The following is a 25,894-nucleotide window of genomic DNA, read 5'->3' as shown; positions in this document are numbered from 1 at the left end:
TTTCTACTCCAGACTCAGTCCACTGCTTCCGCAGGTCCCCCAAGGTCTGGAATCGGTCCTTCTCCACAATCTTCCTCAGGGTCCATTCACCTCTTCTCGTTGTGCAGCGTTTTCTGCCACACTTTTTCCTTTCCACAGACTTCCCACTGAGGTGCCTTGATACAGCACTCTGGGAACAGCCTATTCATTCAGAAATTTCTTTCTGTGTCTTACCCTCTTGCTTGAGGGTGTCAATGATGGCCTTCTGGACAGCAGTCAGGTCGGCAATCTTACCCATGATTTCGGTTTTGAGTAATGAACCATGCTGGGAGTTTTTAAAAGCCTCAGGAATCTTTTGCAGGTGTTTAGAGTTAATTAGTTGATTCAGATGATTAGGTTAATAGCTCGTTTAGAGAACCTTTTCATGATATGCTAATTTTTTGAGATAGGAATTTTGGGTTTTCATGAGCTGTATGCCAAAATCATCAATATTAAAACAATAAAAGGCTTGAACTACTTCAGCTGTGTGTAATGAATCTAAAATATATGAACGTCTAATGTTTATCAGTACATTACAGAAAATAATGAACTTTATCACAATATGCTAATTTTTTTAGAAGGACCTGTACAAGGCATTGCTTAGTCAGTCGCTGGATGGGAGCTTGGAGATTAGGCAAGTTGAGTTCACTCAGATCCATAGGATGAGTGTACGGTGATGGAGGTGTGTGAACAGGTAGGAGACATGAGGAGGGCCCTGCCCGAAGGATTACAATCTAGAAGGAGAGGTGGGGACACAAAAGGTAGGGGAGCAGAGTTCAGCTGCGGGTTTAGAGCACTAGTGAGGGGGGGGAGGTAGGCCAAAGTGAAAAGGTGGGTTTTGAGGGCCTTCTTGAAGATGTGGAAGGAGGGGGAAACCCTAATGGGTTTACACTTGCAATAAGTTGTTACATTTACTCTGTGCAGAGACAGTTACTATAAAGGAGGCAGCCCCAGCATCCCTTTACGGCTGCTTTCACAGTAAGGGCCTGTACACACTGAAAAACGCAAGCAAAATCGCAAGCGCATGCGTTTTTAAAGTGCATGTAGTTTTAAAAACGCATGCGCTTTTGCCTGCGTTTTTTGTGCGTTTGCGTTTTTCTTGTAATTGCTGATTGGCTAAAGAATCCTTTGTTTTTTTTTCTAGTTTACATTTCAACAGGAATCAAGAGATTGCAGAGTCTTCTGGGATACTGACTTCTGAAAAACGCAAGCGCATGCGTTTTTAATGCGTTTTTCATGCGTGCGCTTAAAAAAGCGCAGCAGGCACTGCGATTGCGGTTTTCTAAAAACGCATCGCACCAGTGTGTACAAGTCATCACGATTTTCATTCTTTTTCAAAACACCTTGCGATTTTAAAAACGCATGCGTTTTTAAAAACGCAGCGCAAGCGCAGCAGTGTGTACAGGCCCTTAGACGTTACAGACGCACGTTAGTGCAGCCTGTAACGCAGCCTAACTTATAGCAATGTAAAATGAATGGGCTGTTCACAGTGCCCACGTTGCGTTACAGGGTAACGCTACACGTTCACAAAAGTGCAGCATGCTATGCGTTCTAAGCGGCTTTAGCCGCGTTAAACTGTTTGCACATGCTCAGTGATGTGTTGTTTTTTTTTTGGGGGGGGGGGGGGGTGGAGAGGAGGCGGGGAGAGTCCGCTAATGCGCCAGCCACATGGCTAATTAATATTCACTGCACTGCAGTGTTTATTTCCTGGAGCGGCTGCTTATTGGCTGGCGGGACCAAGTGATGCGGAGTGTTCCGCTCACATGGTCTCCGCCGGCGCATAGGACAAAACGGGCGCACCAAGAGCTGCTTAACGCAGCTCTAGGTAGCGTCCTGCTCCAACACCACCAGGCGTTGCGTTAGGGGCACGTTATGCGACCTATAACGTCCCCTAAAACGCAACGTCCTGGTGGGAAAGAGGCCTACATGTACCCTTTTTTTTTTTTTTTAACTGCCTCTCCTTACCCTGAATCTTCTCTGAATCTACCCTGAATCTTCTCTGAATCTGTCTATTAGTCTTTCTAAACAATCTATTTAATTACCACAGCTTAGAAGAACTTCAAGAATTGTTCCACATGCAGGCTTTCTGATGTGAAAGTTATCTGAAAACGGGTACCCAAGGGGTTAAAAAACAGCCTTGGTATTCCGGGATGCATTTTGTGCTCTGCTCTCACTGCAGCTGACTGGGAGGTCTGTCTCTATTAGCTTGGCTGTTATCTGCTAGCCGGGATTCTCAGTTCACATTCCGCCTGTTCTAATCTTTATGAATTGACATTAGTGACATGTGTTGTGTTAATCACCGCATAAGGCGGTAATTTCCCCGCACTGCTCAGGAATTGTAGCAGCTTTTAGGAATGGACACTTTGCTAAATGGTCGGTAAAGTCAGCTGTTTTGAGCATTACCGCATGCAGGAATGCTTTATGAATAGAGGCCAAAATCTTGAATCAGATTCTGGACTGGATAGGAAGCCAGTGGAGGGATTCACAGAGGGGAGCCGCTGGGGTGGAGCGATGGGAGGAGTGGATAATTATGGCTGCCGCATTCATGACGGACTGCAGCGTGGCAATTCTGGTCATAGGGAGAAAAGACAGAAGGGCGTTGCAGTAGTCGAGGCGGGGAAATGAGAGCATGGATGAGGAGTTTGGTGGTGGCAGAGGTCAGGAAAGGGCGGATCTTGCAGATGTTACGGAGGTGGAAGTTGCAGGACTTTGTGAGGTTTTGGATGTGGGGAGTAAAGGAGAGTGCAGAGTCCTGGGTGACACCCAGACAGCAGGCCTGAGAGGTAAGGCGAATGGAAGTGTGATTAACAGTGACATTCATATCTGGGAGGGTCAGGGATGGCCGGGGTGGGAAGATTGTAAATTCCGTTTTGTCCAGGTTTGGTTTCAGGAACCTAGCGGACATCCAGGAGGAGATGGCTGATAGGCAGGAGGAGACCTTGTCTATGGTAGTGGTGGATAGGTCAGGGGTGTGGAGGTAGATCCTTTTTTTTTTTTTTTTTAATTTATGGTAAAACCCACGTGTTAATTATATCAGACTTGCTGCATTGCATTATAACGTACATAAAATGCAATATTTGTGGTGGTATGTGATGTAATGCATGCATAAAAGTAATGTTGCTAGTCTGCTTTTAGGGACCCACTAGGAAACCTCATAGGTATCAGTTCTCTAGTTACAGCACAGCCTACAGCATGAAAATGTGATTGGTCGAAAAGTCTGGGTGCGTGCTGTCCACCAATCACATTAACGGAATTTCACTATGAGTTTTTTCTGCTGGGTCCCCTAAAGTAGACTAGCAGCAAAGTAACTGCACATTTTAATTGACTAACACTGTGCACATCAAAGTGTGTTCTTCAAGCAATGCACTGTTCTACCTTGTTAAAATAGAATTAGTTGCATTGCAGCAGAACAGATGATTCTTCATATGCACTGTCTGATGTACATTCGTATCACACACTGAGCAATTTTGCTGAAATCCGATCAGCAATGTGACGATGTGCTCAGGCCCTTTGTGTGTATGCACAAGTACTGTATAGCTTTTTTAAAGGATACTTTAGTGCTCTGACAAATTTAAAAATGGGGGAGCAGGCATGTGTAGGATGTTCTCCGCTACCGAACCAGGAAGTAGCTTCAAGGGGCTATTAAAATTAAAACCTATTGGAGAACAGGGGGAGCACTGAGCATGAGGAGAGCATCTTACACATGCTTCCAATCCAATTAAAGCCGCGATCACAATCCAAATATCCTGCTTTCCACAGACAAGAGGTATAGGATTTCCATGTAGAGACATGCTTTACATAGCGCAGTACTGCTTCAAATTAAAACACCCTGTGACCACTCCAGGACCGATGTGTTAAGCCTCCACCAGGAACATTTAATATGTTGGGGTACCATGCCCCCGTAGTGGGTTACACTCACCGTGTTACCTCTTGATCTATATGCACATCAGCCCTCCAATCACCTGGGCACGATCTCCTTAAAACCAAAAAGCCTTTAAAGGATTCACAAGGCCAAATACTTAAAAAAAAAAAAGGTAAATACCTGCATGAAATCTTAATGCACAGAGGACGCCATACGCGCCCTCCGTGCCATTCCGCCGGGTCCCCAATGCACATTAGCCCCCTGGGCTGGCTCCCAACCCCACTAAAATGGCCGTTTGAGCTGGCCGCGGCTGCGCAGCTCTAGGGCTTTAAACACAGCGCAGCCGCAGCCATTTTAGTGGAGGCAGGAGAGCCCGACCTGGGCTGTGGGGTCGGGAGCCGGCCCAGGGGGCTGATGAGTAGCAAAGACCCGGCGGAACGGCACGGAGGGCGCGGATGGCGTCCTCCGTGCATTAAAATTTCATGCAGGTATTTAATTTTTTTTTTTGTATTTGGGCTCGTGAGTCCTTTAAGAGATACAAAGTGGGATTTGCATAGTGTAAAACCATAAAAGTTTAATAGCTGAAACCTGCATACAATCTGCGTACCCGATAAAGAGTAAAAACGCTTATCTGAATGTGCCAGCCGCGGTCTGAATCCGCTGCATGCTTCAGTCCCTGCTCAGCTCAACCCACTTCCTGGTTTGCGTCCCACATAACTCCAAGCTCCGCCGGGGGCGGAGATGTTATTGATGTTTGCATTTGACGCAGCAATTTGTGATCACTTTTGTATTGAATATAGCAACTGAAGCAGTGCCGGCGCTTCTCTCTCTCCTTTACACATAAATGCTTTTCTTCAACTGAGCCAAGCATTTGGTAACTTCCGGCAGCGCTTCTCATCATTTGAGTTTTGCGTTTGCATTTTGACCTCCGCAGGAGAACATGGAAGTACCGCAGTTAGCTGATCCTGGACGCTTAAGGCTCTGATTTGCTGTGATCAGTTTCTGTTATTCTGTGATTGTGACCACTAAATCAGAATCTTACGACTATAATCTTATTAAAATGATCACATATATCTACATGAGTTCTCCTACACACAACACTACTTTTAAGTGCCTGCATTTCTATAGGTGCACTTTTAGAACACATGATAGACGTGCACAATGGATCCTTGTTTCTGGCAAATCACAGCCTTGAAGGTCATGATGTAGTATTGTGACTCTGAGCACGTGATGTATGTGGAAGCAACAAGGATATATTTTTTTCCAATAACACTCCAGGACAGGTATACATTGAGACTTGGCTCCTCCCAGGAACAGGAAATATCCTTCAGCCTCTCTATAAATCAAACAAGGACCAAGGGTCAGGCAGTATTGGATATTTCCTGGTCCAGGAACCAGGTCTCTCTATGTGCTCGCTGTCCCGGAGAGCCTGGGTGGCTAGGGAAGGTGTTGGCACACAGTGGATCCTGCTACCTACAGAGGATCTGCTGGAGCTGGGAATTACCTGTGGGGTTGCCGTTCTGGTTGCAGTTCCCAGCCCGGATGTTTCACCCTGTTGGTCGGCCTGGGGTGAGAAGGCAGCGCTTCAGGAAGGGCCGCACCGAAGACGCACCACGCGGAGGCAGCGGCAGGGAAGTTGGCGTCCGGATGATGCGCATGGCGGAGGCGTAAAGCGGAAGTCTTCCGGCCGCGACCTCGGAGAGTACTTCCGGGTCGCGTGACGTCACTTCCGCATCGCCGGGTGAAGAGGTGCGGCCGCCCGGAGTCCCAGTTGGTCTGAATCTCGGCGTCTCGCAGCACGGAAGGATGTCTGAGATAGAGCAGGAGCCAGGAAAGGTAAGATTGCTCTGCTGGGACCCGGGCAGCGGTGGTGACTCTTGTGGGAGCATTCAACCGTACGCAGCATGGAAAGTTTGGCTGCATGGTGCCTATATTGCAAAGGGTGCATTACAAGCATAGGCTGTGGCTATGCAATGATGTATTACCTATTAAGCATTATTTTTATGTTTTTGCATACATAGGCTTATATTGACTTTGAAGTGCATATTGTGTTAATGAGAAACTTCTGAAAAAGTTTAACTTATGCAGACTTATGTTATTAATCAGTATATTGCATATAACTTTTGCTTAGTCATATTGGTATAGGTTAAAACCTATAGATAAATATTGCTTTACTTCACATGGTATTTTTGTAGGACACAATTAGCTTTATGTTTTTTTGTGTGTATTTCAGGGCACTTCTACAAATGTACCTGACCCTGCAAAGACCACTAAACGGTGCCCTGTGTGCAATACAAAGGTCAATCCTGCATCAACAAAAATTTTATGCAAGGATTGTACCTACAAAGTAATGAAACAAGAATCTGCCTCTCAGAGAGATATTCAGGCTCTGAGGCAAGATCTAAAAGACACACTTAAAGAATTTAGAGCTAGTGCAACTCCTTCCAAAACAGACACACCAGCTGAAGATTCCGATCAGGTCGCTCATATTAAAGTACCTGAAGCGGTTACGCATAAGAAAGCTACTACTAAAACTAATAAACCAATTATCCTATCAGAGGAGGAAGAAATTAGCGATAATAATGACGTTTCGGCAAGTTCTGTTGAAGCACAGGAAATGGAAAATAAACCCTCTAAGTTTAAATTTCCTGTGGCTGAAACTGAAATGCTATTAACAGCAATATATGAAGATTTAAATTTAAATAAAGCAAGTACTGAACCTAGTTCTCTACATGATAAATTATATGAAGGTATGGAAAATCCGCAAGAGTTGAATTTTCCAGTACATCAGACAACAAAAAATTTAATTTCAAGTCAATGGAAAAATCCAGACAAAAAGTTATTTATGTCCAGAGGATTCAAGAGACGTTTTCCCTTTTCAGATGAGGACTGTAAAATGTGGGACAAAAGCCCTAAACTAGACTCAGCATTTTCACAAGTTAATAAGGATGATGAACTGGCATTTGAAGATCTTGTGCTACGTACACACATGCGACAACGATCGTTCGTTAAGAACGACGAACGAACTTTTAATTGATGAAAGAACGACCTAACTAAAGTTAGTTTTAAAAGGTGTGTAACGATCTGATCGTTAGAACGAACGTTACATCACAAAAAGCAACTATTGCGCCTGCGCATAAAAAAGAGAAGTTTCACGAAGAAATAGTGAAATGCGCATGTCAAGCCTAGTACGAACGATCGTTTCCAACGATGTACTACTTTTGCAAACGATCGTCGTTGGTTAAAATCCGCCGAGACAGAACTTTCTTTTGTAGCGATTTGGCTCGTTCGTCGTTTGCCTTAATAGTCGGTGGTTCGTTTTTTGTAACGATCGTCGTTGGTAAAGATCGGGGAACGATCGTTACAAACGACTATAGTCGCATGTGTGTACGCACCTTTGGTCACTTAAAAGATCAATCAGATAAAAAGATTGAATATGCATTAAAAAGGTTGTGGCCTGCAATTTGTGCCAACTTTAGGCCTTCAGCTGCAACAACCTGCGTAGCAAGAATGCTCGCGCTATGGATGCAACAATTAGAAGATAATATCAATAAGGGTGCACCTAAAGACCAGATCATTAGTTCAATGACTGTGATGCATAAGGCAATTGCCTATATAATTGATGCTGCGTCAGAATCTATAAGACTGACAGCTAAGGCAGCAGGGATTTCTAATGTAGCCAGAAGAAATCTGTGGATTAAGACCTGGCATGGTAGCATGGCTTCAAAAAATAGAGTTTGTGCCATTCCGGTAGTAGGGGACACTCTCTTTGGGCCAGAGTTGGATGAGGTTCTTGAAAGAACCGCCAATAAGAAAAAATCATTTCCGAAAAAAAAGGCAGTTTAAAACTGGGAAAAGGTTTTTTCGTCAGAACAGACAGACAGACAAACCTGAAATGCAAAACAAAAGAAGAAATTGGTCCTTCAATAAAGATCAAAAAAAGCCGGGACCAAGTTTCAAAACTCCATACACGCAAAATAAACAATGACACGCTAAAAGTGGGAGGAAGATTGGGCTATTTCCTTCCACATTGGAAGCAGATAACAAAAAGCCCGTTTATTATAGATCTAATAAGGAGGGGTTATCATATAGCTTTCAACACAAGACCTCCAAAAAAGTTTGTGATAACCAAGAGATTACTGTTGCCTCAACATCAGGAGGCATTAAAGGAGATCATCACAGATATGCTACAAAGGCAGGTGGTATCAGTAGTTCCAGTGATGCAAAGAGGCGAAGGCTTCTACTCAAAAGTATTCCTGGTTCAGAAACCGTCAGGGAAATACAGAATAATTCTCAATTTAAAACCAATCAATCCATACATAAGATACGAAAAGTTTCGGATGGAATCCATTTATTCCATAAAGAATCTACTGATACCAGATGGCTTTATGGCAAGTGTAGATCTGCAAGACGCTTACTGGCACATACCAATAGAACTAAATTCACAAAAGTTTCTGAGGTTTGCAGTGCAGATGGAAAAGGAGGTTCAGCATTTACAATTTCGCTGCCTCCCATTTGGCATAACATCGGCCCCCAGAATCTTCACGAAAGTGATGGGAGAACTAATCGCAGCAATACACAAAAGAGGAATTATTATAATTCCTTACCTAGACGACCTACTAATTCTAGCAAAAACTTTAGAAGAACTAGAGGAACACAAACGGATTGTACTAGTGCAGTTACAAGAGGCAGGCTGGATTGTGAGCAAAGAGAAATCGCAGCTTACTCCAACTCAGGAAATTTTATTCCTGGGGTTTGTAATAGACTCAGTGAAACAGAAAATTTTTCTTCCACAAGAAAAAATACAAAAGATTGTATCCGAAGTGAGTACATTTTGTGCACACCAATCAGTGACAATCAGACAAATTATGCAACTCCTCGGCCTGCTGTCTTCAGCAGCGCCAGCAATCCAGTGGGCGCTGAAACATACCAGGATTTTGCAGTCATGGATGTTGACCCAATGGGACAAGCATCAAGAGACACTAGACAGCAAAGTGACAGTGGATTCCCAAACGAAGGCCAGTTTGGAGTGGTGGCAAACATTGCAGCATCTCACCCAAGGCAGACTATGGTCGTTACCTATTCAAAAGATCCTAACGACAGACGCAAGTCTGTCAGGATGGGGAGCCCACGTGGACACTTTTCAGGTTCAGGGCGTATGGAGTCAAACGATGGCAGAACACTCATCGAACTTCAGGGAACTAATGGCAGTAAAGATGGCTCTAATCAGCACGATACATATTCTAAGGTCATCTCATGTTCAGATTCAGTCAGACAACTCGACGGTTGTCTCGTATCTGAATCGCCAGGGGGGCACGAGATCCAAAAGATTACTATTTCTAACTATGGAGATCCTGGATATAGCAGAACTCGAGTTACTATCCCTAACGGCAGTACACTTGAAAGGGGAATTAAACGTTCTGGCGGATCAATTGAGCAGGGTACAGACCTCAAATACAGAATGGTCCCTCAATCAAAATTTATTTCAGACAATAGTGAGCAATTGGGGACAACCACAAATAGATTTATTTGCGAACAAGGCCAACAGAAAGTGCGAACAGTTTTATTCCCTCAATGTCATGGACAATCCATTAGCAATCGATGCTCTGGCGCAGAACTGGAATCAGAGTTTACTGTATGCATTCCCACCGTTAAATTTGATTTCCCTGGTACTTCAAAAATTAATGAAGTCACAGTGCCAAATGATACTAATTGCCCCGAATTGGCCCAAGAGGGCCTGGTATCCGCTTCTCCTCTCAATGTTAACGAAGCAACCATGGGAAATACCGTTATCAGAAAATATGATACAGGTACAAGACCAGGCTGTGACCAATCTAGGAAAATGGAAACTTACAGCGTGGTATCTGAGAGGGCAGTCCTTGAAAGTAAGGGATTGTCTTCAAGAGTAGTGAATACTCTGTTAAAGAGTAGGAAAGAGAATACTCGTTTAATATACCAGAAGTACTGGAAGACTTTTAATTTATGGTTAGAAAACTCAAACTTCCAATCAACAGAAATGGCAACAATTTTAGAATTTCTGCAAGAGGGAGTAGAGAAAGGACTGGCCTTAAGCACAATTAAGGTCCAGATATCCGCTTTATCAGTTTATTTAGATAAGAAATTAGCATTAGACCCTCTAATTATTCGATTTGTCAAATCGGTGGAAAGGAATAGACCAGTAAGAGTCAGACAGTTCCCAAAGTGGGATCTATCTTTAGTCTTGCAGGCATTGACATCTGATGAATTTGATGAGGATTCTCTAAGGATGTGTACTCTGAAAACAGTATTTCTAGTAGCGATTACGTCTGCCAGACGGATTAGTGAACTACACGCACTATCATGTAAAGAACCATACTGCTCTTTCTTTGACGATCACGTCGTTCTTAGAACAAGCCCGGAATTCCTGCCAAAGGTGGGAGACATGTTCCACAGAACACAAGAGATAATACTACCTTCTTTCTGCAGAGACCCAAAAACGGAAAAAGAAAGTAAACAGCATAAATTAGATGTTAGAGAAAATCTAATGTCTTACCTAGAAAAAGTGAAAGAGTTCAGAAAATCAGAGTCGTTATTCATCAACTATACAGGCAAATCCAAAGGATTAAAAACCTCCACAAAGACCATTGCCAAATGGATAAAGGATTGCATCATACAAGCATACAGCATTATGGGTAAGGATCCTCCAGAAAACTTAAGGGCCCATTCCACCAGGGCAGCCGCAACTACGTGGGCTTACAGGGCAGGTACATCACCGTTGAATATCTGCAAGGCGGCGACCTGGAAGAATCTGGGAACATTCATGAGGCACTATCGATTGGACCGAATAACAGAGTCCGATCAAGACTTCGGAAGAACTGTCTTAAAGGCAGTTAGCCCACCCTGAGGTTGGTGATTGATTTCTTGCTTATCATCTCAATGTATACCTGTCCTGGAGTGTTATTGGAAAAACCAGGAGTTAGCTCACCTGGTAACGACATTTTAAGTAACACTCCAGGACAGGTGGGGGTACCCACCCCCATATATATCAAGTATTGCATGATATACATGTTATGTTATATGTTATATGTATGTAAATGTAATATAATAGGGTTATGTTGAGTATATTGTTCCTGTTCCTTTATATTATACTGCCTGACCCTTGGTCCTTGTTTGATTTATAGAGAGGCTGAAGGATATTTCCTGTTCCTGGGAGGAGCCAAGTCTCAATGTATACCTGTCCTGGAGTGTTACTTAAAATGTCGTTACCAGGTGAGCTAACTCCTGGTATCAGACTGTACTCACAGCTGTTGCTACAGTCCTGTAAAATGCCTCTTGACATTTTCATTCCATAGTATCCCTCGCATATTGTAATTTTGCTGTTAAGATGTTATAAGTGTTCAGCTAAGCTTGTAATACCTGTTTCCAATAGTGACAGATCGTTTGATGTTAATATTCCGGAGCTGCAGAAGAATTATAGAGATCTACAGAGGTCACTTCACCCAGACTACTTTAGTCAGAAGTCGCAGGTTAGTACTACAACAGCACAGGATGGGAAACATAAGAAGTTATTGTTTCTAGCTTACCAGAGGTAGTAAACAAACAGTATGTTCTGGCGTATAAGACTACTTTTTAAAGGGAAGGTTCAGGGAGGGTGGTTAAAAAATAAAAATCAATTTCCACTTACCTGGGGCTTCCTCCAGCCCGTGGCAGGCAGGAGGTGCCCTCGCCGCCGCTCCACAGGCTCCCGGTGGTCTCCGGTGGCCGACCCGACCTGGCACCCGGCACTTCTGCGTCACACGCCGGCGCGCTGACTTCATCGGACGTCCTCCGGGCTGTACTGCGCAGGCGCAGTAGTTCTGCGCGTACAGCCCGGCGGACGTCCGATGACGTCAGCGCGCCGGCGTGGGACGCAGAAGTGCCGGGCCTTGGAGCTAGTGTTGGGCGAACACCTGGATGTTCGGGTTCGCGAACGTTCGCCGAACATGGCCGTGATGTTCGGGTGTTCGCGCCGAACTCCGAACATAATGGAAGTCAATGGGGACCCGAACTTTCGTGTTTTTTAAAGCCTCCTTACATGCTACATACCCCAAATTTACAGGGTATGTGCACCTTGGGAGTGGGTACAAGAGGAAAAAAAATGTAGCAAAAAGAGCTTATAGTTTTTGAGAAAATCGATTTTAAAGTTTCAAAGGGAAAACTGTCTTTTTTAAATGCAGGAAATGTCTGTTTTCTTTGCACAGGTAACATGCTTTTTGTTGGCATGCAATCATAAATGTAATACAGATGAGAGGTTCCAGGAAAAGGGACCGGTAACGCTAACCCAGCAGCAGCACACGTGATGGAACAGGAGGAGGCGCAGGAGGAGAAGGCCACGCTTTGAGACACAACAACCCAGGCCTTGCATGCGGACAAGAAGCGTGCGGATAGCAATTTGCTTTTTGTCGGCATGCAGTCATAAATGTAACACAGATGAGAGGTTCCAGGAAAAGGGACCGGTAACGCTAACCCAGCAGCAGCACACGTGATGGAACAGGAGGAGGCGCAGGAGGAGAAGGCCACGCTTTGAGACACAACGACCCAGACCTTGCATGCGGACAAGAAGCGTGCGGATAGCAATTTGCTTTTTGTCGGCATGCTGTCATAAATTTAATACAGATGAGAGGTTCAATAAACAGGGACCGGAAACGCTAACCCATCACAGATGTTCATTGTTCATGTTACTTGGTTGGGGTACGGGAGTGTTGCGTAGTCGTTTCCAATCCAGGATTGATTCATTTTAATTTGAGTCAGACGGTCTGCATTTTCTGTGGAGAGGCGGATACGCTGATCTGTGACGATGCCTCCGGCAGCACTGAAACAGCGTTCCGACATAACGCTGGCTGCCGGGCAAGCCAGCACCTCTATTGCGTACATTGCCAGTTCGTGCCAGGTGTCTAGCTTCGATACCCAATAGTTGAAGGGTGCAGATGGATTGTTCGACACAGCTGACATGTAGTCCTTGACCATCTTCTCCAGGCGATCGGTGTTGGAGGTGGATCTGCACGCTTGCTGTTCTGTGGGCTGCTGCATGGGTGTCAGCAAATTTTCCCACTCCAAGGACACTGCCGATACCATTCCCTTTTGGGCACTAGCTGCGGCTTGTGTTGTTTGCTGCCCTCCTGGTCGTCCTGGGTTTGCGGAAGTCAGTCTGTCGACGTACAACTGGCTAGAGGAGGGGGAGGATGTCAATCTCCTCTCTAAAGTCTCCACAAGGGCCTGCTGGTATTCTTCCATTTTGACCTGTCTGACTCTTTCTTCAAGCAGTTTTGGAACATTGTGTTTGTACCGTGGATCCAGAAGGGTATAAACCCAGTAATTGGTGTTGTCCAGAATGCGCACCATGCGTGGGTAGCGTTCAATGCAGTCTAGCATGAATTGAGCCATGTGTGCCAGAGTCCTGCCAGAATCCTCATCATCCTCTTGTGAGCGTTGTGATAGTTGTTGTGATGCATCATAGTCGTCACCTTCTTCCTGGTCTGCTTCTGCTGACCATTCGCGCTGAATTGTGGAAGTCCAACGTGCACCGCTCTGGCCTCGTCAGTGGTGGCATGAAATTCCTGCTCCAACTCCAGCTGTTCCTCCTCCTCTTCTTCGTCATAGCTGCTGGGGCCAGCGTTTCCTGAGGCAGATGGCCTGATGTTGGTATCATCGCGCTGATCGTTTTCTCCTTCAGATTCCCCCAGTTGCATCATGACAGCTGTTTCCTTGATTTTCAACATTGACTTCTTCAGTAAACACAGCAGTGGTATGGTTATGCTGACTGAAGAGTTGTCACTGCTCACAAGCAAGGTGGATTGCTCAAAATTTTGGAGGACTTGGCAGAGGTCCAACATGTTGGCCCAATCGGATCCACAGAAGCTTGGCAGCTGTCCGGATGCGCCTCGGTACTGCGCCGTCATGTACTGGACCACTGCACTCTTCTGCTCGCAAAAGCGGGCTAGCATGTGCAGCGTAGAATTCCAGCGCGTAGGGACATCACACAGCAAGCGATGGTGGGGGAGATTGAAGCGCTCCTGCATCTTGGCGAGTGCCCCCGAAGCAGTACTGGAATTTCTACAATGTTTGGCCACTCGTCGCACCTTCAACAGAAGATCGGCCACGCCTGGGTATGTCCTCAGGAACCGCTGAACTACTAGGTTCATCACGTGCGCCAGGCAAGGGATGTGTGTCAGCTTAGCCAACCTTAAAGCGCGAATGAGATTACTCCCATTATCACACACAACCATGCCCGGTTTCAGGTCCAGCGGTGCCAGCCACAAATCCGTCTGTTCCTTTATTCCCCTCCAAATTTCCACCCCTGTGTGCTGATTATCCCCAAGGCAGATCAGCTTCAGCAACGCTTGCTGACGCATGCCAACAGCTGTGCTGCACTGCTTCCACGATCCTATTGCTGCTGGGTTAGCGTTTCCGGATGAGGTACAGCTTTGAGATGCGTTGGAGGAGAAGGAGTTAGAAAGGTAGGTGCTGCTGTTGTTGTTCAGTGGGACGGACGGCGGTGCAGCTGTTTGCGGTGTGGGCAACACCCGCACCGTAGCAGGTGAGGAATCGCTGCCAGGCTCCACAAGGTTCACCCAGTGCGCGGTAAGGGAGATGTATCGACCCTGGCCGAACGCACTCGTCCAGGTGTCAGTGGTGAGGTGAACCTTGCAGGCAACGGCATTCTTCAAGCTTCGGGTTATTTTGCTGACCACGTGCTCATGCAACTCAGGCAATGCAGAGCGCGCAAAGTGGTAGCGGCTGGGAACCACGTAACGTGGGATGGCCACTGACATCATGCCCTTGAAGCTGTTTGTCTCCACCACTCGATATGGCAGCATTTCGCAGGCCAGAAGCTTGGCTATGCTGGCTTTTAGTGCCTTGGCCCGGGGGTCATTTGCTGGCAATTTCCTCTTGCGCTCAAACATCTCCGAGACAGACAACTGAACCGTAGGGCTGCACACTGAAGGGCTGTTGTGTTTGATGAAGACTGGGAGACCTCAAGAGCACTAATCCGGAAAGTGACCGTGTCAGCGTCGTCTGATGTTTGTGAATGTCGTTGTGAACCACGCAATGGCTGGGCTACTGCTGCTGCTGAGGAGGGTCTGGTGACCCCAAGGGAGGCAGTGTTGCTGGTACCCTGTCCTGGCGCCCACAGAGTGGGATGTTTGGATACCATGTGGCGGGTCATGCTGGTGGTGGAGAGGTTAATATTTTTCCCCCTGCTCAGGCGGGTCTTGCACACCTTGCAAATCACCATGGTACCATCCTCACTGCAGTCTTCAAAGAAAGGCCAGACTTTGGAGCACCTGCCTTGCTGGCGATTTCTGTTTGCGCCTCTTTTGCGTCTCACTTGAACTTCCACGCTTGTGGTGCCTGAAATTTCGCGCCGCCTACCTTGTGGCACAAGGCGAACTTGTGCAGCAGTGGGTTCTTCAACAGACTCATCTGTGCTGCTGCTACGACGGCGATGTTCTCCTTCACATACAAAATCTGGGTCTCTGTCAACATTGTCCATACCCTCCTCCTCTTCCATCTCCTCAAACTCGTCATATGTGATTGTGGGCCGCCGCCGTGGAGTAGAGCTCCCCAGAACAACCTCTGCGCAGCTCACTCCACCGTCGTCTTCCAGATCTTCTCGGCCGACCTCCTGCAATTGAAACCCCTCCTGCCCAACTTGCTCTGGGATTTGGGTTTCAAAGTCCTCGGACTCGCCTTGCATTTCAGTGCGCGGTGCATTTCCCACACGAAATGCTTGTGAATCCGGGCACAAAATTTCTGGCTGTTCCATTGACCTTTGAAAGGTGGAAGTTTGTTGGGCTGGGAATAGCTCCTGCGAATACCCCATTGTGTCCTGAGGAAATTCTTCGGACTGGTTATTTGGCAGTTGTGTGCGTGGTGTCGCTGCCGGTTGTGTCAGCAGTAAACACAATGCTATACAGTGGTGGCTGAGCGGTGTACTACTGTTCCCAGCAGAGACACAGAGTGGCAGTAAACACAATGCTATATAGTGGTGGCTGAGCGGTGTACTACTGTTCCCAGCAGCGATGCAGAGCACAATGCTATACAGTGGTGGGTGAGCGGTGTACTACTGTTCCCAGCAGAGACACAGAGTGGCAGTAAACACAATGCTATACAGTGGAGGCTGAGCGGTGTACTACTATTCCCAGCAGCGACACAGAGCACAATGCTATACAGTGGTGGGTGAGCGGTGTACTACTGTTCCCAGCAGAGACACAGAGTGGCAGTAAACACAATGCTATATAGTGTGGGTGAGCGGTGTACTACTGTTCCCAGCAGCGACACAATGACTGGGGGGACCCTGGCTAGCCTGGCTGGAGAGTGAACTACCCTGCCTGCCTACCCAAAGCTAAACCCACAGACAAATGGCGGAGAAATGACGTGGATCGGGTATTTATTTACCCGTACCACGTGACCCGTTCGGCCAATCAGAGCGCGTTCGGGTCCGAACCACGTGACCCGTTCGGCCAATCACAGCGCTAGCCGAACGTTCGGCCATGCGCTTTTAGTTCGGCCATATGGCCGAACACCATTAGGTGTTCGGCCGAACTCTAACATCACCCGAACAGGGTGATGTTCTGCAGAACCCGAACAGTGGCGAACACTGTTCGCCCAACACTACTTGGAGCGCAGAAGAGCCCGGCCTGGCCAGGTCGGGTCAGCCACCGGAGACCACCGGGAGCCTACGCAGTGGCGGCGAGGGCACCTCCTGCCTGCCACGGGCTGGAGGAAGCCCCAGGTAAGTGGAAATTGATTTTTATTTTTTAACCACCCTCCCTGAACCTTCCCTTTAACCCAGGAAGATCTTCTCCAAAGTCTGGGGTCGTCTTATACGCCAGGTGTCATCTTATAGGGCGAGTGTTGAAACTTCTGAGCCAGACTGGAGAATCTGCGGTTGGCGCATATGGTGGGGGAGCTCAAAAATCTACGCGGCCGCATCCCCACCATATGCAGCGACCGTATGAAAGTAGCAAGGGCGGTGCTGTACAAGTATGGTAGAAGAAAATCCACTCACCAGGATTCCTGAAAAGAATTGACTTAACACGGTCCTGATGACGAGGTGAGGGGGCACCTCATTGGGAAGGTAAAAGTGAAGGGCGGAGCAAGCTGCAGGTGTCCAGGACACCCAGGGTATGGAAAAGAGAGCGATGCTGTGCCCGGAAAAACACGTCTTTCACCTGTCTGGCCCGCCCTTGTATCCTATTACCATACTTCCTGCTCTACCTCTCAGATCTCACTCCTGAGGACTGCAGTGAAGCTGCGCAGGCGCACATGTGTGAGATCTGAGAGGCAGAGGAGGAGGTAATAGTGTACAAGGGAGGGCCAGACGGGTGAAAGAGGCATGTTTGCGGTACCGCTCTGATAGTCTTGGAGACAGGTACAGCTGAGCAATCCAAGCAGGCTTTGTATACAACAACCAGCCAGTAAGGTACATCAGCTGGTTGTTGTATACTGGGGACCACATACAGTACAGCACCAGTATCTGTACTTGCTTATACAGTATAGCACCAGTACACACAGTACAGTATACAAATTTCCAAGAGTCAAGAGGGGTAGTCTTATAGGGTAAGTATATACCAAAATGTATATTTTAACTGGAAAAGTTGGGGGTCGTCTTTTACACCAGAATGTACAGTAGATTTGTTCATACCCTGAAGTATGGAGATACAATGCAGTCATTGTTTTTTAGCAAATGTTAGAAGAGGGGAATATTTCTCTGACAAACCTTTGTCTAAAGGTGGCCATACACACATGGTAGATTGCCACCCAATATGGCAAACACATCGATCCCGCTCTGATCTGAATCTATTCCTTCCACATACTGCAAGTTGAAATCTATCAAGCCGCAGCATTGAGCTGTTCGCTGCTGTCCAATGTTTTGGGCCGTTGATGTGCTGTTGCAGATTCAATCAGAGTTAAGCAAATCAGCTGGGAATCGACAAGGAAAATAAATGTGTGTATGGCCTGCATTATCCTCTCTGACTTTTTGTCTGCCAAAGATTTATAAGGGCTACATAGTGCAGGGTGAAAGGTTAAAGAATATGGATAGTTTCCAAAATGGTATACATCTCTCTCAACCATCTGCACAAAGGAAACTGCTAGTCTGCATATACTGGGGTTGGAGAGCACAGAATGGGGGGTACTAGATATCAAGGAGATGTATATGGAAGGGAGGTGGGCCACTAGACACCAAGGAACTGTGCAGGGGAGGGACGTGGGTACTAGACACCAGGGACCTGTATAGGGGATGGGGGTCACTAGACACCTGGGAACTGCAGGGTGGGGAACACTAGACACCAGGGAGCTGTATAAAGGAGGGAGGGGGAGCTGTATAGGGGAGAGGGAGGGGGGTACTAGATGCCAAGGAACGATATAGGGGAGGAAGTGGTGACTAGATACCAGGGAATTTGTATAGGGGAGGGGGGCATTTTGACACCAGGAAACTGTATTGAGGGGGGGTTTGATAAGACCGCAAGACGCCAGAGAACTATAAAGGGAAGGAAGTGGGCACACTACACACCAGGAAACTGTACGGGGAGGGAGAAACAAAAAAAAAAACAGTTGACACCGGGGAACTGTCTAAGTGAGGGAGGTGACCACTACACATTGAGGACAGGGCGTGACTTGGTCCCAGTTTTCAATTTTGGGGCAATTGTGTGTTTGAATTTGACACTCCCGCTATATATGATTTCTCCAGTCCACTAGTTTTGTTGTGGTTTTTTTTTTTTACTGGAACTTTTCTATCATTTACATTTTGCATTACTATTAGATCGCTCAATTTATATTTTTTATCATATTTATTAAAGGATAAGTGTTAACTTAACCAATTATGGTATGTCCTCTAGAGTACGTCTTGCTATACTGTGTGTGGGTGTCCCAAGATGTCACATGGAGATCCGGATGTCTAAGCGGCATTGTCATTTAGTGCATTGTATTTGCGCTTACCATACTTGCTGGAAGCTTCACCATGCGCTGTTGTACCTTGTCATCCCTCATCCCCCTCCATTAAACAGTACACTGTGTAATCCCGAGAAACATGACTGTATAACACTCGGTCACCGCAGTGCCACTTTTGAGCATAACCGTGCTTGTGTATGCACCTGAAGGCTTCCCTTTAAGCTGCAAATCAAAATTCGGATTTGCGGTTTTCACTGCATGCTAACAGCACAAGAAGAACACAGCTTGCAAGACTTTTTTTTTTTTTAATCGCGTCAAAAATCGATATGCATGTAAAATCGCATCAAATTCAGAATCGCATGTAGTGTAAAAGAGCCCTAAGACTGCCCTGGCACAACAGACTGCTGTGAAATTTGAATGTGCTTTGCTTTCCTATTTAGCATGTTTTACGCATACATTTTTTGGTCCCTTGCCTAATGATTTACTCTTTGCTTTAATTTTTTAGTATGAGCAAGATCTGTCTGACCAACAATCTTCATTAGTTAACAAAGCTTACAATACATTGCTGTCTCCGTTAAGAAGGGGAATATATTTGGTAAGTCCAGTGTGTGAAATATTTCCTTTAAAAATATGATTTAGATGGTTACAGAAAGTGGTAAAAACCTGGTTAGAAACCCTGACTGGAAAATAAATCCATAGCAAAGTTTGGCCTTGGAACCCACTAGAGCACTTTTTTGAGCGTTTAGGTAGCGCTTTAAATCGCTAGCGATTTCTTTAAATGCTCTGTTAATGTAAGTGAATGTAACAAATTCCACAGTAGCGATTGTGATTAGCAAAATCACAATTGCAGCATTTTGGGAGCGTTTGCGTGTATTGAAGCTCTGGCAAATCGCTCATGAATCGCTACACATAGCGATTTGTGTGCGATTTTAAATGTCTGCAAACTGTAAAAATAGATAATTGAAAGGACCAATCAGAATTAAAATCGCTAATTACAAATCGCTATCACAATCGCTGCCAAAAAGCTTACACTTTTTAAAATCGCTACCTAAATCACCAGAAAACGCTCATGAAATCGCTTAGGAAACGCTAATTAAATAACTCTAGCGATTGCACTAGCGATTTGTAGTGGGTTCCAGGCCTGCAGCTGCACTTCATGCAAAATGAATATTTATAAAGTTGTGCATTAATTAGTGCAAATAGGATGAATAATAAAGATCCCTTCTGTGGAAATGCACGTGCATGCACCCATATTAACCCTTCAGTGCAATGGAAATCCATACAGTGCAGTATACAGTCCATAGACTTTATGCTTGGGTGCCTTGCTCAGTAGCGCACAGCGTGCTGTGTGTTATTCTGATGGATATAGTCACACCACAACACTAGTCAACAGTGTGAAACCGCCATTAAAATATGATTGCATTGTGTTATGTTACAATATTTTTATTAATTCCACCAACAGGCAAAGGAATTGCTGCAAAGTTTTAGATGTACTCTAAATAAGCATCATTATAATCCAGTCATGTAGCGTATATACTAAGCTACAAGTCACAAAATGCAGGTCTGACTTGCTATATAGAACTACAGGGGTCACATAGTATGCGAATCAGACCTAAAGTTCTGGCTCATAGCCAAGGGTAAGGGGCACACTTGTGGCCATACATTGTACAAATTTTTTTCATACAATCTTACCATTTATATGTAGTATAAGGGTAAATTAAGTGAATATACTGAGAGGATAATTTAGGCAATTCCCTTATATTACATAAAAATGGTAAGATTGTATGAAAAAAATTGTACCATGTATGGCCATCATTAGAGGTGGGTCAGGATTTCCTGCCCCCGCACCTCTGACCAATGACTGTAATTGGCGAGATACAGAGTGAGCCACAGCGGCAGCCACTTATCAAGTCCTGCGTGGGGTGCTTCATCCCCACATCCCACTCACGCCAGTCATCGTACATCGACATCCCTCCGGTTCCTGATGCCATGTGCTATAGATTTACAGTGCATCTGTAGCATTCAGATCTGCTGCAACACTGGCTTGATCTAGCATAGTGTGAATTGAACCTGATTCTGTGTGCATGCCTGCAGTAAGCTTAAAGTGGTCTGAAAGCCAGCATTTATGCTTTGCTCTAAAAAGATTCCTCATAGCTTGAAAGCTACTATCCCAGAAAAAAAATTCTAGCAGAACATCACTGACATGGTTAAAGGGACTCCGAACACCTCTCATGGGCATGCCTTTAACCACTTAAAGTGGACCCAAATAAAAAATACAAGATTTCAGAAATAAAACCTATTTTCTAAATTATAATGAAAAATAGCAGCCTTTTTTCAGCTGCATGATGGCAAATATAAAATATTTTACATTTATTGGAGGAACCCCTCCCTTCTTTTCAAATTGCCGGGATTTTTCCGGCAAACTGGAGGAGTAGATGGTGTCCGGCAATGGAGGAATTGCTAATGGCTGCCCCCTGTATAACCCTAGCTATGAAAAGAGAAGGGTGATAAGCATGCACTGAAATGATCATAGGTTTAAAGGAGTGTTTATGTATCTCTGTATGTGTCAGAGTGGTGCAACTAAATATTTTTAATAAAAAAAAATGTTTGGTTTGGGTCCGCTTTAAGGACTGCAGTCATAAAACCCCTTAAAGGGAACCTGAAGCGAGTAAAATTATTTAAAATAAACACATGACGTAGCTACAAATGAATATTACATACTTACCTCACCGTCAGTTACTCTCAGAAGCTCACCATTTTCTTCTTACAGTGATCCCTTCCAGTTCTGACAATATTTTGTCAGAACTGAAAAATACCAGTTGCTGTCCGTTATATATCAGCAGCTGTGAGTTACCACTGAATGTGCAAGGTAATGTCCATGTTTCCCTATGGCTTAAGTGGGTGATATTACAGTTTAACAGTGTGCTGACCAGGAAGCTGTTATGGGGTAATGGCCATTTTTTAAATGGAGGACGGAGAATTCCACTGATCACAGTGGACAAATGGGACGCAGGAGAGGAGAAAGAGATTGGGGAGTAGACTACACAGGTGGTAAGTATGACCAGTGTATGGTTATTTTGACTTTTTATTTTCAGCTCAGGTTCTCTTTAAGGACCAGAGCCTTTTTTTTCCATTCAGACCACTGCAGTTTTAACGGTTTATTGCTCGGTCATACAACCTACCACCTAAATGAATTTTACCTCCTTTTCTTGTCACTAATACAGCTTTCTTTTGGTGCTATTTGATTGCTGCTGCGAGTTTTACTTTTTATTATATTCATCAAAAAAGACATGAATTTTGTCAAAAAAATGACTTTTTTTACTTTCTGTGCTGACATTTTTCAAATAAAGTAAAATTTCCTATACATTTGAGCGCGAAAGTTATTCTGCTACATGTCTTTGATAAAAATATAAAAAAAACATTCAGTGTATATTTATTGGTTTGGGTAAAAGTTGTAGCATTTACAAACTATGGTACAAAAAGTGAATTTTCCCATTTTGAAGCATCTCTGACTTTTCTGAGCACCTGTCATGTTTCATGAGGTGCTAAAATCCCAGGATAGTATAAATACCCCCCAAATGACCCCATTTTGGAAAGAAGACATTCCAAAGTATTCACTGAGAGGCATGGTGAATTCATAGAAGATTTTATTTTTTTTGTCACAAGTTAGCGGAAAATGACACTTTGTGACAAAAAAAAGGAAAAAAAAAGTTTCCATTTCTTCTAACTTGCGACAAAAAAAAAAATGAAATCTGCCACAGACTCACTATGCTCCTCTCTGAATACCTTGAAGTGTCTACTTTCCAAAATGGGGTCATTTGTGGGGTGTGTTTACTGTCCTGGCATTTTGGGGGGTGCTAAATTGTAAGCACCCCTGTAAAGCCTAAAGGTGCTCATTGGACTTAGGGCCCCTTAGCACAGTTAGGCTGCAAAAAAGTGCCACACGTGGTATTGCCGTACTCAGGAGAAGTAGTATTATGTGTTTTGGGGTGTATTTTTACACATACCCATGCTGGGTGGGAGAAATATCTCTGTAAATGACAATTTTTTGATTTTTTTTTTTTTTTTTTTTTTTTTTTTTACACACAATTGTGCATTTACAGAAATATTTCTCCCACTCAGCATGGGTATGTGTAAAAAATACACCCCAAAACACATTATACTACTTCTCCTGAGTACGGCAATACCACATGTGTGGCACTTTTTTGCAACCTAGGTGCGCTAAGGGGCCTAACGTCCTATTCACAGGTCATTTTGAGGCATTTGGATTCTAGACTACTCCTCACGGTTTAGGGCCCCTAAAATGCCAGGGCAGTATAGGAACGCCACAAGTGACCCCATTTTAGAAAGAAGACGCCCCAAGGTATTCCGTTAGGTGTATGGTGAGTTCATAGAAGATCTTATTTTTGTCACAAGTTAGTGAAAAATGAAACTTTGTGAAAAAACAATAAAAATTAATTTCCGCTAACTTTTGACAAAAAATAAAATCTTCTATGAACGCTTCATACACCTAACAGAATACCTTGGGGTGTCTTGTTTTCTAAAAAGGGATCACTTGTGGAGTTCCTATACTGCCCTGGCATTTTACGGGCCCAAAACCGCGAGTAGTCTGGAAACCAAATGTCTCAAAATGACTGTTCAGGGGTATAAGCATCTGCAAATTTTGATGACAGATGGTCTATGACGAGGCGAATTTTGTGGAACCGGTCATAAGCAGGGTGGCCTCTTACATGACAGATTGTATTGGGCCTGATCTGATGGATAGGAGTGCTAGGGGGGTGACAGGAGGTGATTGATGGGTGTCTCAGGGGGTGGTTAGAGGGGAAAATAGATGCAATCAATGCACTGGGGAGGTGATCGGAAGGGGGTCTGAGGGTTTGGCCGAGTGATCAGGAGCCCACACGGGGCAAATTAGGGCCTGATTTGATGGGTAGGTGTGTTAGGGGGTGACAGGTGGTGACAGGAGGTGATTGATGGGTGTCTCAAGGTGTGAGTGGGGGGAATAGATGCAAGCAATGCACTGGCGAGGTGATCAGGGCTGGGGTCTGAGGGTGTGGGCAGGTGATTGGGTGCCCTAGGGGCAGATAGACGTCTAATCTGATGGGTAGCAGTGACAGGGGGTGATTGATGGGTAATTAGTGGGTGTTTAGAGGAGAGAACAGATGTAAACAGTGCACTTGGGAGGTGATATGACGTCGGGTTTGCAGGCGATCTAATGGTGTGGGTGGGTGATCAGATTGCCCGCAAGGGGCAGGTTAGGGGCTGATTGATGGGTGGCAGTGACAGGGGGTGATTGATGGGTGGCAGTGACAGGGGGTGATTGACAGGTGATCACGGGGGATAGATGCATACAGTACACAGGGGGGGGGGAGCGGGGGTCTGGGGAGAATCTGAGGGGTGGGGGGGTGATCAGGAGTCCCTAGGGGGCAGTTTAGGGACTAAAAAAAAAAATAGTGTTGACAGGGAGTGATTGATGGGTGATTAGGGGGGTGATTGTGTGCAAACAGTGGTCTGGGGGTGGGCAGGGGGGGGGGGTGTCTGAGGGGTGCTATGGGCGATCAGGGGGCAGGGGAGGGGCAGATCAGTGTGTTTGGGTGCAGACTAGGGTGGCTGCAGCCTGCCCTGGTGGTCCCTCGGACACTGGGACCACCAGGGCAGGAGGCAGCCTGTATAATACACTTTGTAAACATTACAAAGCGTATTATACGCTTCCTATCCGGCGATCGTCGGGTTAACAACCCGCCGGCGCTTCCGATTGGCCGGCGGGTTGACGTTGCGGGTGGGCGGAGCCTATTGCCGGCGGATGCGTGCGTATCCCAGCGCGCGATCCCCGGCTAAACAGTGCCCCAGGACCTGACGCCATTCTGCGTTACGTGGTCCTGGGGCTGCCACTTTGCCGCCGCCAATATGAAGTAGGCGGTCGGCAAGTGGTTAAGACTCCGACCAGTACTGCAAAGTACTTAACCGCTTGAGGACTGCAGTATTGAACCCCCCTAAAGACCAGGCCATTTTTTTGAGAAATTGGCCACTGCAGCTTTAAGGCCAAGCTGCAGGGCCACACGACACAGCACACTAGTGATTCCCCTCCGCCCCCCCCCCCCCCCCTTTTCTCCGCACCAACAGAGCTCTCTGTTGGTGGGGTCTAATCACCCCCCCCCCCCCCCCCCCCCCCCCCAGATGTTTGTTTATTTGCTTGTTAATTTTTGTGTATTTTTTTAATAAAAAAGTGTGGGGTGTGGGTTGTGTTTTTTTTTTTTTATAAATATAACTAATGTATTCCCCTCCCTCCCTCCCCCTGCCAGCCAATCCCCGTGATCAGCTGTCATAGGCTTCAGCCTATGATAGCCGATCACCCCTGTGCCTCTGGAGGGGACAGCCGTGCTGATCGCAGTGCTATACCAGTGATTAGATAGCGGTTTCGCCGCCTAACAGTCTCGCCGCTCGAAGACTGAAGGCAGAGCTCCGCTCCGCCCACCAAGCAGGAGATGTGCGAGATCTCCTACAAAACGGAGCCCCAGGACTTTACGCCAATCGGCGTTAGGCGGTCCTGGGGCTGCCGCCGCGGCCGCAGGTTAAAGATGCATACCTTTCTGTAGCTTTCCGCTATTCTACACCAAATAGATTTCGTTTCATTTCAATTTAAAAATTGCGGCTGCCATCTTGGCTATGATATAACTTTCCGGGTCACCCCTGTCTTCTCTGTTAGAGAAGTGCATTACTGAATAAAGCAGGAAGAAGAAGTGACACGCATGGCCATTGCAAGAGGCTCCTCCAGAGGGGTCATAGCACAACTTTGTTGGAAGTCGTCTGGCTTAAAGGCATACCCATGAGAGGTGCTCGGAGTCCCTTTAGGCTGGTTTCACAGTGGGACGTTAAAGTCCCACGTTACAGCAGCCAGTAACGCATCCTAACTCACAGCACTGTAAAATCAATTGTGCTGTTCACAGTTCCCACTTTGCGTTACATAGTAACGCAGCACGTTTAAACAAAGTGCTGCATGCTGTACGTTATACTGGGCTAAGCAGCGTTAGACTGCTTGCACATGCTCAGTAATGTTGGAGGAGGAGGTCTCCCCACCTCCTCTGCTGCCAGCCACATGGC

At 45.8% G+C, this 25,894-nt stretch overlaps 1 protein-coding gene across 1 annotated transcript in view; it reads left to right on the top strand.

The window, feature by feature from the left end:
• Window positions 1-25,894, top strand: part of HSCB (HscB mitochondrial iron-sulfur cluster cochaperone) — a 45,700-nt gene that overhangs the window by 3,917 nt on the left and 15,889 nt on the right. Inside the window, exons 2-3 of the mRNA XM_068238737.1 lie at window positions 11,289-11,385; window positions 19,299-19,388. Of these exons, the coding sequence (XP_068094838.1) occupies window positions 11,289-11,385; window positions 19,299-19,388 (187 nt within the window). The remainder of the gene's footprint in view (window positions 1-11,288; window positions 11,386-19,298; window positions 19,389-25,894) is intronic.

The sequence above is a fragment of the Hyperolius riggenbachi genome, chromosome 1, assembly GCF_040937935.1.
Source record: "Hyperolius riggenbachi isolate aHypRig1 chromosome 1, aHypRig1.pri, whole genome shotgun sequence".
Classification (NCBI taxonomy): Eukaryota; Metazoa; Chordata; class Amphibia; order Anura; family Hyperoliidae; genus Hyperolius; species Hyperolius riggenbachi.
This window is presented reverse-complemented; position numbering and strand designations above follow the sequence as displayed.